General features: G+C 41.8%; 1 protein-coding gene and 1 long non-coding RNA gene across 2 annotated transcripts in view; one reads left to right on the forward strand and one right to left on the reverse strand.

Annotated features, from left to right (window-relative positions):
- Window positions 1–13,992, reverse strand: part of CDK19 (cyclin dependent kinase 19) — an 86,315-nt gene extending 72,323 nt beyond the window's left edge. Inside the window, 1 exon segment of the mRNA XM_083497849.1 lies at window positions 10,188–13,992. Within this exon segment, the coding sequence (XP_083353975.1) occupies window positions 10,188–10,315 (128 nt within the window). The 5' untranslated portion in view covers window positions 10,316–13,992.
- Window positions 884–6,063, forward strand: LOC310704482. The gene is made up of 2 exons (XR_014524809.1): window positions 884–2,151; window positions 4,907–6,063. It is a non-coding gene; the product is annotated as an uncharacterized lncRNA (long non-coding RNA).
- Window positions 13,993–16,372: the final 2,380 nt, after the last annotated feature.

The following is a 16,372-nucleotide window of genomic DNA, read 5'->3' on the forward strand; positions in this document are numbered from 1 at the left end:
AGTTGGACCCACAAAGGACCTTGCTGTTGAGAAGAAAGTGAGTGGCAGCTGCTTTGCATCTGACACTGGGCAGCTGGAATTGGCTGTACATCCTTACCGCTGTGCCACCATCACTAGCCCCTCACCTCAACTCTCTTGCACCACTAGTCCCCATCCATTCCCAGGGAGGTAAGTGCCTGAGGCCTCAAGCCTGCCTCCATCTCTGCTGGTCAGTATGCATCAGAAACACAGAAGGCCACTGAGTGAGAGAACCTCTTCTCCCAGTGTACAGAATTTCTAGCCTGCAATTTGTTTTCACTAGGCAACTTTTAATTCCTAAAATAGACAAAGGAGAGCTGAGTTTTCAGGGCATACTCAACCTGCCCTTCTTACGAGTCAAAGCAAATGAAGAAATTTGTCAGGCTTTACAGTCAAGGTGTCAAGGGAATACATTTTCTAAATGATCCACTTTGTGGGTCATGTGTACCAAGTGGGTCATGTGTACCAAAAATATTTTCCCTCTAATATTTTAAAGCAATATATTTTCATTAACTTAATGTACCACAACATTTTACTCCGTTACAATACAGCTGGAACTTTTTTTGGAACTGAAGTTATTGAACAAGCTTGCAAACTCATCATAAAACATCCAGCTTAGAGCAGATTCAGACTTGAAACAAACAAGTCTTTTTTAGGTCAGCTGTTCATGTATTTTATCCAAGGTGAAACCTGAGATAAAATACTGCCTTTGTTTCAGTTCATGAACACCAACAAACAAGGTCAATAAAGGATACATCTTTCAGAAACACAGTTTCAGTTTTTTAAATAAAGTGTGTAATCCTATGCATAGGAAATCTTTACTTCTGACTAAATATGCATACTACTATACATCTCGCTAGCTAGAATGTAAGCTATAGTTGACTGGTCTACCCTAGCCAAAGCTTCTTTCCCTAAACAATTGACTTATGTGATGTTGACAACAATTAAAACAAACAAAAACATTCTTTCCAAACCTTCTGCCATTACTGACAATAGACTGGATACCACTCGACTTGTGAATACTTCGATTCCGTAAGGTTTTTCAATCTTATCATTGGTTTTTCTTCTCAACAGTTTCTTTATTTAAAAAGAATGGGCCCTTTTCTGTGGCAATGGTGTGGATAATTTTTCAAAAATGTACTAGGAGTGCAAAATACTGAAAGCCCTTTAAGTTTCATCCTCAAAAAAATTACTTAATTTCTCAGAAGGGTAAAGTCATTCAGCAGTTTGATACATATAGATATAAAGCACCTTTACATGAAAAAATACAATCAAGTAAAAATGTGGGTTTTTTTGGCATAAACACACTATTCAGTTTAGCTGCAATCCTAGGCACATTTATATTTAAGCTCACTGAACTCACAAGGATCTACCAATTAAACTTAAAATTATTCAAACAATTAAGCATGCTTAGATCATGCTGCATATATCAACATTATACTGTTGATGATTTTTGGCAAGCAAAAAGGGGAAATACGTTATGCAGCAAACTGATTAAATGTTTGTCAAGTTATAACGCTTGGAAGGGACTCACTAAGCATGCTCTCCACAGAGGCTAGAAAGTCATTAAACGATGTCCCTTCTCACAGGTTGAATCTGGTAAGTATTCATAATGGGAAGAAAATGCTTTGAAACAAACAAGGTGAGCAGGACTGTCTGAAGCCTTTCATACTGGATAGCAAAGGGAGCCGATCTGAAGTTTTGTCAGGTTTTACTTAGGGTCTGTTCACAGTTACCAATCCAGTCAATCTTCACATGAGGAACCTCAGTGTGAAAGAGGCTGTACATGGAGACTGCAGAATAACTTCCTGAATCTACCAAAGAAATAATTGTAGGTTTCTCACAACGTAAACAGTCGGATTTTTTTTTTGTTTACCAAGATTGGTCCACATGATCCTGTACACACCAGAGATTGTACAGGGGGAAATGAACAGCTGGTAGTCATGTGAGCCAGTTCATAGTGACTTACTCTCATGACTGGCAGAGCAAGAAAGTCATGTCTGTACTTCCAGGAAACCAGTAGTCAAAGATACGGTACTAGGAGTTACAGATTCCCTGTGATAGAAAAGTAGGCTCAAGAGCAGAAGACAAAGTGCATAATGGACACAAAGTTTGAAGAGAGACTGCAGACAGGTAGGAATGGCTTTGGGGAGAGGTGCTATGGTTACTGTAAGGATGAGTAGCAAGCATTAATGCCCTTCCCCAGGGAGGCTCACCTGGCACCTTCATTAAATATCTTTAGGCATCAGGTGAAAACATTCCTCTTCCCCCAAGTCTTTGGCTGATTAAATAATCTATGGCCTTTTAAACTGGAAGGGGTTGTTGTTATTTCGTCATTATGTTATGTATTTCGTGTTTTCGTACTGTAAACCACCCTGTGATTTTCAGATGAAGGGCAGTATATAAATTTTATTCATCATCATCAAAATATTCCTGACATGAAGTAGCAGCTCTTAAACTGGAGCTAATAGATTTAAATTTTCATAGATGACGGACTTGTCTTACTAGTCTGGATGTTTCTATCAGAATGACAATTACCGAGATTTGTGTTTAAATAGCTTGCAGATGCAGCCCACCTCAACAGCCTCTCAAAGCTCTTGATTTACTATGAGTACTGACTTAGGAAGGTCAAGTTTAGTTGGCTGTCTCAGCAGCCTAGAAAGACAAGATCACTTCAAACACAGAATTCAAACATGCAAGGTTAGCACTATAATAAAAAGGTTATTTAATCAATACAACCAACAGTCTTTCAGAATCACTAAGCACCACCGACGGCCCACTGGTCTGACCAGGCACTTCAGGCATTCATCAACTCCCAAAAGAGTGTGTTTATTTAGGTTTTTAAAATAAGCACTACTGGGTTTTCTTTATTCTTACCCCTCTCTAAAGCTAGATTCATGTAGGATGTGAGTCACATGAAAAGCTTTTATCTGGATAAGCCTTACATGTGCTTCACCACATTTAAATTCACATACAAAAAAAAATGTGTGCTCATCCATTCATGTGCAACATTAGCATGCCAATAGCACACCCTGATTGTTGGCATGCTAATATTACATGTGAATGGGGCAACATATCCTGCAAGTTCTTTAAGATATAGCAAGCATGGGAAACTTACATGAGTAAGAGCTTTCACTGTGGTCAATTTCATATATAAATCAGGTCTAAGATTAGCTACTACAGAGCTGACCAAATCAAAGAGATATGCCACTGGCTATGCCATCACTCACTACAGGGGGGGAAAGCTACTACCATAGCAATTATTCCTTTGTGTACCTATCCCAGCAAAGCAACTGTTTTAGAAGCAATATTTCATAGCTGACAAAAGTGTGATATAACAATATTTGTTGCATGATACTTATTGAATCTGTAAAATATAAAGTGGGCAAACAACAATCATGAAAATGTACTAAGTACTGAATGCATTCTCCCAATTTGTTTAAGATTCATCTGCAGAAAGATTAAGAAGGATGCTGAAACAATCTATAAGAATGGGTAGAATGGATTTTAGCTATAGCAGTGCCTTGGTACCATGGTGATTGGCAAACCATAAATATGCATCACTGCTGGGTTTCTATGGAGTTTTAGCTGGCAACACGGCTAGAGGCCTCCTTCTACCAATAACATTCCCACACTAAAACTTTGCCACAGCTTTTTCTATTCAAAACCAAGTATTTTTTTCAAGGAGCCATTCTTGCATCTTAGTATTTGTTGATGTCTTTTTTTTCTAAATTATTTAACTGATACACCTCAAAACCTCATATACGTAATAGGTGTGATTTGCTTAGACACAATGAGGTACACAGAGATATTCAGCGTCACAAAATTAAAATCAAAGCCATTTAACCTAGAGTGATTTAAGCTAAGTTTATTTTAACACAAGCTTTGTAGGTATGATGCAGCCTTCTATGTAGACATTTTTATAATCCTAAATAAGCACTTACCAAGGAAAAAGTTCCACTGAACTGAGTGGATCTAACTTCTGAGAAGACCTTATAGGATTGAACTCTTAACGGTTTTTTTACACCTTTTTTAATGTATTAAAATCCCAAGAAAAAAGATGTCTTAATATTAAGTGTTCTAACACTCCTATAAATTTATCAAACTTACTTCTAAAGAAATTGCCCCTCCAAGCATTTTAATTTAATTTATAAAAGACTCCATTCATTTGAAGGCCACTATACGCAGGTGGCGCTGTGATCTAAACCACTGAGCCTAGGGCTTGCCAATTGGAAGGTCGGCGGTTCGAATCCCTGCGACGGGGTGAGCTCCTGTTGCTCAGTCCCAGCTCCTGCTAACCTAGCAGTTCAAAAGTACATAAAAATGCAAGTAGATTAATAGGCAGGAAGGTGAACGTAAATGGCATTTCCGTGCGCTGCTCTGGTTTCACCAGAAGCGGCTTAGTCATGCTGGCCACATGACCTGGAAAAACTGTCTGCACACAAACGTCGGCTCCCTCAGCCAGTAAAGTGAGATGAGCGCCGCAATCCCAGAGTCATTTGCGACTGGACTTAACTGCCACTGGTCCTTTACCTTTTTATACTATATACACTTGCCTGGGAGTGAGTTTCTTCAACTCAATGGAACTTACTTCAGAGTAGACATGCATACAGGATTGTACTGTAAAAGTAACATTCCACAACCCTTTGTTCCTTCCCCCATTCTTAAGAGAAAAATAAGCACATATGTAGTTGTTTCTTCCCTCTCTGAATATCCTCCTTAATATTTAGAATGTTTAAAGCTGTTTCAGAAATGTTGGTATCCCAGTAACTGACTCATGAAAATAAGTTTTAAAACCATATAAATTAGTAATGAGATATTAACATGGCAATCTGATAGCATCTACTCTGAAGTAAGCCTCATTGTTTTCATTTCCACTTTCTCCCAGGTAAGAATGAATAACCAACCAAAATAACTGAAAGACCTGCCAGATGTTTGCAGGATTGCTCCCCTCTGTTTCTACTTATTTCTAGACAAAGTATGGCGGTAATGGGATCTTTATCTGAACAGAACCCTAGGTACAATCCAAGAACACATGAATACCAACACCTAAAAACATTTCATATGGAAGAATGCATTTCCTAAGGCATATCGCATTGTGGTCTCTGAGAAGCCTCAAACAGCAAGAGGATAGCATGTTACCCAGGTTGCCCCCGCCCCCTTTGTTTTTTACAGAAGACAGAACTCCTGCAACTTAGATGTAGAAGAGGAATTACAATTACCTTTTCTATAAAGACACAGGAGCTATGGGTGTAGCCAAGGGGGGCAGGGGGCAGCTGCTCTCCCAAATCAATCAGTAAAAATACATAACTTACTGAGGTTCTGGCCCCCTAACATAAAGGCTGCTCCTCCAACATAAATCCTGGCTATGCCCATGACAGGAACCCTATCTTCTTTTTCATCTGGCCCCCCTAGTTTTATGTAGTGACTGGGTAACTCCCCTTTGCTTGATTCCAAATCCATTCTTCTTTTCCTGAAACCTTGTGCACACACCCCCCCCCCCAGAACATTCAGGAATAAAGGAACATAGAGAAATGAGCTTCTCTTATCTTCAGGTTCCCCTGTATCCCCTCCCCCTCCCAAAACATCGCAAGAAAAGCAGAGTGAGGAACCAGCAGCAAAGAGGGATCCTAAGAGAGTGGGAAAGTCTGCTTGTGGGCCTTGTCCTTAATTAAAAATGAATTCTAAAGCTTCTCAATTGCAAGGACTTTGCTTGGAAAAGCAGGAGGACTGGAGGCAGAGCTGAGTAGCCAGAACAAAGACAAATCCCATTACTAGCTAGACCCAAATTCAGAGGGATCTCAACACTCTATAACGGGGCAAGGCTTTCTGACCTAAATTCACCCTATCACTGGCTTTTAGTGGTCACTTCTACATTCTAGAAGCTGAACACACTAATGATGCGAAGTCATTTGATGTAGCATAGAAGAGTGGAATGGGAAGCAACTTGTTTATTTTGACAGTACTTTTATAACTTGTTTCTCTACTTGTCTTGAGTTTTCGGGGGTGGGGTTAAAAGTCTAAGTACTGTAAATAAAAATAAAATTTGAAATTGTGGTACACAAGTTAAATGTAACAGAAGCAACTACGTATGCAGCCAGCTCCATTGCTCCTATTCCACCAATACTGAATCAAAGGACATACAACCATTACACCCACAAGAGCCAAAACCACCAGCTTATAACTGTATTTATATCATAAATGTACCAGTAAACTACAATACAGGCAACAAAACTGTTTTAAGGTGCAATAAATTTTGCAAGCATTTTTATACACGGAAAGTTTTAAATAAATGCAAAAAGGTTTAATCAGATCTTTTGCATTCATTACTCTTTCCCAAACTGTATCCTTCATGGCAGCAATAACCAATTTAATTATAAGACACAACATAAGAGGCTCAATGAATTTCAGACTATCACAGCGCAACATTTCAAATTTGTTAAAACTTATATCTCAATATGGATGTTTTGCACAATAGTGCCTTGAAAATAATATACAACATCTGGCTTGCAAACAATCTCAATACCATTACATTGTAACTATTTATACTGGCCAATAGGCAAGCAGATGCTCCATGAAAAAACAGCCATTACAGAAGTGAGGTGATAAACTTCCAGAAAAAACTGCACGGCAAAGTTAATAAGCCTTCTGTACTGGTTTGGCATATTGACTAAGAGCCAGCAATGACCTTCAAGGAATTTTCCCTAGGACTTCCCTGAAATCGACATAAATCCAAACATGACAAAATCAGAACCAGAGCAGGCCTCTTATCACTCTTGCAAGTAGTGGATTAAATCTTCCTCCCACCTCTCCACCCTCACCCACTGGCTCCCGATTTTCCCCTCCCACAGTCTCCCTTCTCATATCTCCTTCCCTGCCATCATGGTGCTTTTTCCACACCTACAAAAGGCATTGCAGCTTTCTCCTTCCCTTCTAAAACTGGAACAGGTATCCTGAATGCGGCCACCACACATTTCCTCCAAGTCTGAAAGACGGAAGCAGGTCTCACAAGCCTGTATATAAGAGCAGCTAGTGCAGTACGGTGGTACTGCAGAGAGATGTTTCCAATATGGGCATTGCTGCTGCTTACCAAGAGGTGTTGTAGGGGCAGAGCAACAGTGAGGTCAAGGCTCTGTGAGCACATCAGAGGGAGTGCTGGATTGGTTCCACCAGTATGTCTGCACAGCCCTGACCTCCCACTGCTAACCCAGTAAGTGACAGAGAAACCAGTATCAGGAGGGTATCTTTGTGGTACTGCCTCACCAAGCTGGCTTCTCCAAGCTGAAAGAGGAGGTGCATTAATAAAGCTAGAACAATGTATCTCCTGCATTGAAAGAGGAATTGTGCATCAAGAAAAGCCAAGTGTTAAAGTCTGTTGATACTATGCAAATTGAGCAAAAATGAAATATCATGCAAGTCTGCCGCATTTATTCTATTCTCCTAGACATTGAGAGGCAGAAAGATCTATTTTAAAAAATTGCACCTCCCACCGCTGGACAACTGAGAAGCCAGACAGGTGGCTAAATAAGGTTTCATCAGGCCTTGCAACACACTTTTAAATATCTTTGAAGAATAAGGACAGGGAACTCACTTTATTTCAAATTCAAATACATTCCCAGGAAGCAGAATTCTGTCATCCTGCAGAATCATGAGATACTGGACTTATGTCAATGTCATGTGTAACACTCAACTCTGTAACCATGGCTAACAGCACTGCTGCAGCTATGATAAAACAAATATGTAGTTTGGTGCTGCTATTCATTTGGTTGACCAAACACAATCCAGGAAAACAAGTGTGTTGAGCTGCTAATTCCTTCATATAAATGGCCATAACGGGAAATGTTTGAGAAAAATATTATCTTAAACAATTTAAGTTCTTTTTGTTTATTTACTCCAAAGAGATGCAGGAAGATGCTGTTAATTTCAGCCCGGCCAGTTGTAAGTATCACAGCTATTGCAGCTGCATCAAAGTAAAAGAAAAAAACACAAGTTTTAATAGATCGTGCTAAAGCAGTTTAAGGCTGCAATTCTAACCCCACACATTTAGGAATAAGTACTACACTTGAGTTGGGATTGGACAGTAAGTCTCATTTAATTCCATGGCACTGTTAGTCAGTTTATTTTTTTTGTTTGTTTGTTTTCTTAGTGAGGGAAGGAAAGCACAACTCAAAATTTGTGATCACACCTGATCACAAATAACAAAGTCTTGATAACAAAGTCGGTGGACGGAGGTTGTCTAATCATATATTTTGCTTGAATCTTTGGCATGTGTGGACCTGAGCAACACCTGGTGGGAAACTACTGAAAACCACATGCATGCGGCTTCTGAGCGTTCAAAAGGACAAGTGGAATATAAAAATAGCAAAATAAATAACTGTCAATATATTAACACAATATTTGCTGAAAAGCAGTAAAACTGTTTTGTGATTTTTTTTTTGTCTCAATATTGCTTTTTCTGGGCCTAGTATTTTGATGCCTCTAAAATCTGCCCATGCTTCAGAACAAAATGTAGAGGTATTGGAGCAAATATTGGTTCTCCCTCTCCCTACTGGAAAAGCTGTTAATCCTAAAGTTGTGTTTCCCTTTTCCCTACTGCATAATAAATAGAAGGGTTCTCATCTCATGACTTGTGTTGGAAGACTACTGTGATTAACTTTGTCAATAACATAACTGAAAATGCAGGCTTATACATTTATCCACATGGCTCCCACAATAAAAGAAAACTACCAAGTTGAAAAGACAACACACACATAGCTATGTTGATCTATCAATGTATTACATGGGAATGTCTCTACCTACTGTGATTTTTGCTATCATTTCTATCAGTTAGCATGAAATTAATATTGAATGTCTGCAGAAGAGACCTACTAAGTGTTGTGAATTAAGGATTTGTACACTCAATGAGACAAGCAGTCCAATCCCGTACATATTTACTCAGAAGCAAACCCTACTGTTTCATGGAGTTTATTCCAAGTAAGGGTAAATACACAGGACTGCAGACTTACCAGAAACTTTTTGTGCATCCAGATTTTTAAGCCTTTGTACATACTGTAATCAAAATACCTGATTTGCCAAAGCAGAATAGTTACAAAAGGGCTTGATTTCTTTTTCATGGTGGAGACCACTGACACTATATAAACATAAAACCACTTTCAGTACTCAAGGGATTTTACATCATCAGCCTGTATATATAGCATTACAAAAATATAGATCAGAAATTTAAACATGGGAGTATACTTTGCTCTTTGTTTTCATACATTAACCAATCCTAGATACACATATATAGAATACCGTAATAATACTGAATAGACTTTTCGATCCAGAGGAGTTCCAAAAACTATCTAGTCAAAACATCTACAAAGCATCAGACTCCTCTCTATCCAGATATATGCCTACACAAGACAGTGCAGATTATTATTATCCAAACAGGTAATACCTGTGTCACATGAGATGTACTTGTAGGACAAGTAGTAAAAAGAATTTTTTCTCAAGCAAGTAATTTGTGCACTAACAGCAAAAACCCTTTTATTCCGAGCAGCTAATATGAATTTGGGGGGCTCTCCCCCTCAAATGTGGATCAGATAAAATCAAAGTATGATATTAAGACCTATTAACCCAACAAAGACCGTTTTCTTAGCTCTGTGACCAGGATACTATCTCAAGCTCCAAACATTCCCAGTGCTTCCGACCGAGAAAGAGGGAAATTTTGTTGCTTACTCAAATCAGATCAAGCATTTAAATCCTAGGCTTTAAACGGCTGAGACTTGAGAGGATAGTTTTAGTCCTGCTTCATGCAGAGAAAGCACGGTTTGGGCTGGACCCTACAAAACAAACGAGGGGAGAGCGCGTCTCTTCCTGGATCCCGTTCGACCCCGAGCCTCCTTCACACCCCAAAGGCACGAGGAGCGGAAGGAGGGCTTCGCCAGCGCGGGACAAAGTTTGTTCCCGCCCTCAGCCGCCTCTAGCGGGCGGGGTTGGGGCTCGAGAAATAAAACCCGCCGCCGCCGCTGTGACAGCAATCGCGGAAAGCGGCGGGGCTTCAAAGTTCAGCCGACCTCGCCGGCGCCTCCTGGCAATCCGCGCTTCCTCGGCTCCCGCCCGGCCGGCTCCCCCCCTCTCTCCCCGACCCCCCCCCCCGCCCTTCTCGAAGGAGCACGGTTCCCTCTTACCCGTCCTTGCGCCGCGCTTTGAAGACGTGCCCGTAGGTGCCTCTGCCGACTTTGCACCCCTCGTACTCGAACAGATCCTCCACCCGCTCGCGCTCGGCCGCCAGCTTGGATTTGAACTCGTAGTCCATGTCTCTCACCCATGGAAGGGGCGGCCGCAGGGAGGGCGGGATGAGGCGGCGGGACCAGCGGCCGCGCGAGCGTCAGGGGCACGAAGCCACCGCACTGGGCACCATTTCCTTGTTTTGGGTTTTTTTTTGGGGGGGGGGAGTCCGCTCCGCCGCCACCCGCTTCAACTAGGGCTTCCAATAGTTAGGGCCGCAAGGGATTCTGGGCTTGGTAGTATCGGAGGAAGCGCGAGCTCAAAGGCGTCTGGGGAAGGTTGAGGAAGCGGAGACTACAGTTCCCGGCGTCGCTTGCAGCACCGAAGCCTGTGTGCGCCTGCGCATTGCAACCCGCTCCCCGGTTATTGCTGAGCGGGTGGTGGGAAGTTGCTGAGTCTTCACGTTGCCGGGCAGTGGCGGGAGAGTCAGACGGTTGCTTAGAAGGGAGACAGCGGAGTCTCTCTTTGCTTCGTTTGTCCGCCTGCAGAACAATGACTCGCAGTCACACTCTTAAGCGGCGAGGCGGGGAACGGGGTACGGCCGAGGTCGGTCGATTGAGGGTCTCGCGCTGGAGCTTGTTTATCTCCTGAGCTGTCATTCAGGTTGTATCCCCGCCCTTCGCTCTTACATTCGTCACCGTTGGCTAGACTTCGTCCCGCCTTTTCGCCCTTCATTGAGCCCGCCCAAATGCTGAATCTGAAACGCTGGCCTTTTTGTCAATCAATTGAAAGGCGGAGCCTCAAGTCTGAGAGTTGATGGAGAAAGGCTGCCGCTTGGGCAGATCTCCGCGTCGTCGTCGTCCCGCAGCTCTTCCCAAGCCTTCGCGTTTCTCGCCCTTCCCCCCTTCGCTAGCATATTGACAATGGCTCTGCTCACGCGCCTCTCGCTGGCTTTCACTCCCGCCTCCTCCGGCTCGCTCGCTTGACATTGCGCAGCGCTGCTTTCCTGGAGCGTCTCATGTTCTATGAACGGAGGAGCGGCAGAGCACCGGCAAAGCTCTTCTGCCCTCAGATTAATAATTAAAAGAAAAGGCAGCAGGTGCACGTTCCCAGGCGCTAGAGCGGGAAGACGCTGCCCCACAGGCAACACACGTACAATATGCCTCACCGACCAGGGACTACCTTAGGACGCGGAAGGGGGTGGAGATAGGGTGGAGCAGTTTTCAAGCTGGCGTTGAGTTTAATGTCTCTTGAACATGAAGCCTAGAGACTTCGAAACTTGACGTAGAGGAACACTTTGCTTACAAAGATAAAATTGATTTGGCACCTATTGGTTTGCCTCCACCTCTTCCTAATGTATTTCGGGTAACCATCAGCATTCAAAAGGCATTGTTAAATGACTCATACAGTTTACATGCAGGTCTGCACTTGCTCTGCAAGGTCTTTCTCTTCTTCAGATAATGTAAACTTACAGGTGTGCAGACTACCATATCACAAAAGCTGTGTTTTCCCTTTCATTTCATTTATACCTTAAAAACAAGTCATGCCAGGCAAATCTCATTTCTTTTTCTTTTTTTAATGGAGTTACTGTACAGTCTTGGTGGATCAGGGGAATGCTGTGGACACAGTGTATCTTGATTTCAGTAAGGCTTTGGACAAATACAAATACACACACCCCGTGATATTCTTGCGAGGAAGCTGGTAAAAGGTGGCCTGAATGAAGTAACTGGCTGACTGACCGAACCCAAAAGTACTCATTAGTGGTTTCTTCTCATTCTGGTAAAAAGTGACAAGCGGGGTTCTGTCCTGGGCCCATTGTTGTTCAATGTCTTTATAAACAACTTGGACAAAAGAATTGAGAGGATGTTAGTCATGTTAGTCCACCTGCCAACGCTGCTTCTGTACTCTGTGAATTAAGTTTCAGCTTCTTGTACAGCATCCAGTCCTTCTCAACAATGAACAGTTCACTGTTTCAACTGCCTCCCTTGGTTCAGCTGAAAATGAGAGACAGGGTTGGGTGTCATCAACATACTGATTATTCTGCATCTGAAATATCCATATAACCTCCCACAGTAGCTTCATGAAGGTGTTAAATAGGGTGAAGGATAAGAAAGAGCATTGTGGAACCTCTAATAACAAGTGGAGCCCTGCTAGATCAAACCATAAACAAATAGTTTACTACACTGTTCTCACATGAGCCAAGCAGATGCCTATGGGAAGCCCACAAACACAGTACAAACACAATAGCATTTTCCACATTTGTGTTTTCCAGCAACTGGTATTCAGTCACATATCACCTCCAATATTAGAGGCAGCATACAACTATAATGACTGGCAGCCTTGATAACCTTATCCTCCAATAGTTTGTCTTATTCTTTTTATGTTTGTGCAAGTTGGTGGCCAATGTTAAATCTTGTGGGATAAAATTCAATAGTTTATGTGCTGTGTAGATGACTTTGGGTTCTAATATTATGGGAAGGGGAGAAAGCCTCTCTATCCACTTTATCCACACCATGCATAATTTTATGCACTGTTTCTAACCTAAAAAGCCCCAAATGTTGTAACCTTTCCTTATATGGGAATTGGTCCTGCCTTTCTATAATTTTGGTTGCCTTTTCCAACAACTTTTCCAGCTCTAAGATAGTATTTTTGATGTATGACTACCAGAAATGTTCGTACTATAATCTGGTCACACCATCAATTTATATAACACCATTATTATTGGCAGTTTTATTTTCAGTCCCTTTCCTAAGGGACTTTATCAAAAGCTTTTTGATAAATGGCCATGTTTATGTTATCTGTTGATCACCCCTAGTCATATGCTTATGGACACTCTGAACTCTAAAAGGTTAGTTATATATGACTTAAATTTGCAGGAGCCATACCGATTTTGCTTCAGCCAAATTTGGTCTTTTATGCTTGGTAATTCTAATTTTAATAATAGTTTTCATTACAGGTTGGCTACTTGAAAACTAAATTCATATATATTTTCTGGATCCCTTTTTAAAAGTTGATTATATATTGACCACTTTCTGGTCCTCAGGTATGCAGGCTGATCTCACAGATGTTACTTTTTTTTTTGTTAGAAGATCAGTTATTTAAATTCAAGTTTTTAAAGGGCTCTCAAGTTGATGCTACCTCCTGGATGTGATGTCTTCATTTTTAGTTTGTCATCAAGGCCTAGAACGTCAATTCTTGTCACCACCATTTGCCTCTTCAGACTCAGTTCAGGCGCAGGGATCAGCACTACAGCTTCTCTGCAATCTCCTTTTCCTCCTTTAGTACACCTTTGACTCATTTGTCATCCAAAGGACCAAACATCTCTCCAGCTAGTCTGCTGGTTCTAACATGTTTTTTAAATGTATTACTGTTGGTCTTTTTTAAAAAATGCAATATGAAATGTTCTCTTGTAGTCTGCTTGCATTTATTTTGCCAAAGTTTCTGTACCTTTTTGTTCTCCTCATTTGGATAAGACTTACATTTTATAAAGGAAGGCTTATTTTCTATCGTGACTGGAGCATTCATTTACCCAATTGAAGTCACCCATTACATTTCCTCCTTTGGATGCCTCCTTGGTTTCTGTCTCCATCTCAAGATCACACCGAGCATTTTGGTCATGGTGTGATAGCATGTAAAAGGTAAAGGGACCCCTGACCATTAGGTCCAGTTGTGGCTGACTCTGGGGTTGTGGCGTTCATCTCGCTTTATTGGCCGAGGGAGCCGGCGTACAGCTTCTGGGTCATGTGGCCAGCATGACTAAGCCGCTTCTGGCGAACCAGAGCAGCGCATGGAAACGCCATTTACCTTCCTGCCACAGCGGTACCTATTTATCTACTTGCACTTTGACGTGCTTTCAATCTGCTAGGTGGGCAGGAGCTGGGACCGAGCAACAGGAGCTCACCCCGTCGCGGGGATTCGAACCGCTAACCTTCTGATCAACAAGTCCTAGGCTCTGTGGTTTAACCCACAGCGCCACCCGCATCCCAGTGATAGCATGTACTCAGTACTAAATTTATATTGATGCCTTGGTAATGCCACCCACAGCAATTTTGTGGAGGAGTCTACCCCTTTTATAAGTTTTTGCTTGCTGGACTCTGTGTCCTTTGGCATGCAGAGCAACACCACCTCCAGTACACCCTCCTACTGACCTTCCCGTAGTTTACATCAATAAATAGCTGTTTTGCACTAGTTCTCCCACTGCACAGGTTCTCTCCATCTGATTTCAACTAGGCCCACTATATCAATGCTTTCCTTTAAAACCAAGCAGAAATTGTGTGATATTCTGTACAATACACTGGCTAGTCCCTTGCTGGCTTTCTACCAGCATACCTGTTATTGTTGTTTATTCAGCTAAAATCCAGCGTTGAATGTAAAAACATTACAGGGAAGGGCACTGTTGTACTGTATTGCTTAACAATATTTACCAAGGGTGAAGCTATGAAATGCAAGTTGTTCAAGTTTTTGATCTTTTGCAGATCTCAGCACCAATGCTCCTGAACTTTTTACTTGGATATAATCAAAGCATGATATTAATACCAGCCTACATGATGGTTGGGCACACAACCACAGAGGAACGATCTCTTTGGCAAAGATTCTCTTTGGGAAACTAATTCAGCCACCAGTTTCCCCACCACCCATATGAACACAGGGCTGTCCCTAGGGGAAGTGCAGCACCTGGGGCAAATTACACTGTGTGACCCTTCACTGTGTGATCTTCATCTCCCCCTGCCTACAAAAGAGGGAAGCAGAGGAGAGGAAATGCTAAAGCCCAGTGTTTGTCATAGCTTACTCACACAGTGATGAACGAACCATGGTCTTCCATTAGATCTGAAGTAGGCATTAACATTGAGGTATGAAATCAGAGCCTTACTGAGTAAAATTATTCAGAGTTTCAGTAGGTTTCTTGTACACACGTCTACTTTTAATTCCCATTGATACATTTTCACTTCTAACCTCAACACATCTTTTTACTCTTTTGTTTTTCCCTCTCATATACAAAACATGTTAAGCTTTTCCTGAGGTACTTTTATCCTCCACTAATTCATCATAGGATAGCAATCTTAATTTAGAAAACAAATACTGTATTATGACCCACAATTCTGCTGTCTTCTGCTTTCAGATCAGAAGTAACCATTTGTTCACGCTTTTTCCAAGGAAATCTTGTGTGCTCTGTCACAATATCCCCTGAATTAAAATATATTTTATCAGATGCAAAAGCCTCCCTATAAGCTTGTGTTGTTTGCCTGCCCCTTACACATACACTGTTCAGATGTGAAAGTAGCTTAATTTTAGATAAATTAATTCACACAGTCTCATTTGGGGAAATACAATAGCTCAAGGCAGTGGATTAATTGCCATTGTGATTACTGTGTGGGATGCAGTTACAAGTTTCAGTGGCGGCTATTGGGTATTTCCTGTGATGAAATTAGCAGCAGAATGCTTATCTTCCCCTTTCCACACTTTCGGGAACTTTCATAAACTTTCATTTGTCATTATTTTAAAATAAATATATTTTGGATGCCCAGGGATAGCCCTACCATTAGACAGAATGATTGCCTCAGGTTGCAATATGTTGTGGGGCAGCAGTGGTAGTCCTCTAGCTTCTACTCCTGAATCCCACAGCTGTACTCTTCTGTTAAAGGCAGAGCTCTACGTGCCACACTCCCCTAACTAGCCTGGTACTCTCAGGTGCAGTGGAAGACACTATTCCATTACTGGTCCAATTAGCTTCTGTACATGGAATGGTGGAGACATCATCTTGTCCCTTGCCTCAGGCAGGAAACTGTCTTGAGGCAGCCCTGTGGAAAATCCCAATGCAAGAATTCTCAACCAACTACCTCCCCCCTTTTATTTATCAATACACTGTATAATTCTATGCTTGCTTACTCATAAGCCCTACTGTAAAGCTTACTGCCAAATACAGGCATGGCCAAACTTGGCCTTCCAGCTGTTTGGGGACAACTCCCATCTTCCCTAGCTAAAAGGACCAGTGGTCAGGGATGATGGGAATTGTAGTCCCAAACAGGGCCAAGTTTGGCCATGGCTGGGTTAATATAAGATTGTAACTGTATGTTACTGAAGCTTGTCCATCAGCTCTCAGTAGATTCTCTATCTTTATGTGAAACTGTAAGTTCTCCCTCTCGCC

Source organism: Podarcis liolepis (assembly GCF_965112155.1).
Source record: "Podarcis liolepis genome assembly, chromosome: 3".
In the NCBI taxonomy this organism is placed as follows: domain Eukaryota; kingdom Metazoa; phylum Chordata; class Lepidosauria; order Squamata; family Lacertidae; genus Podarcis; species Podarcis liolepis.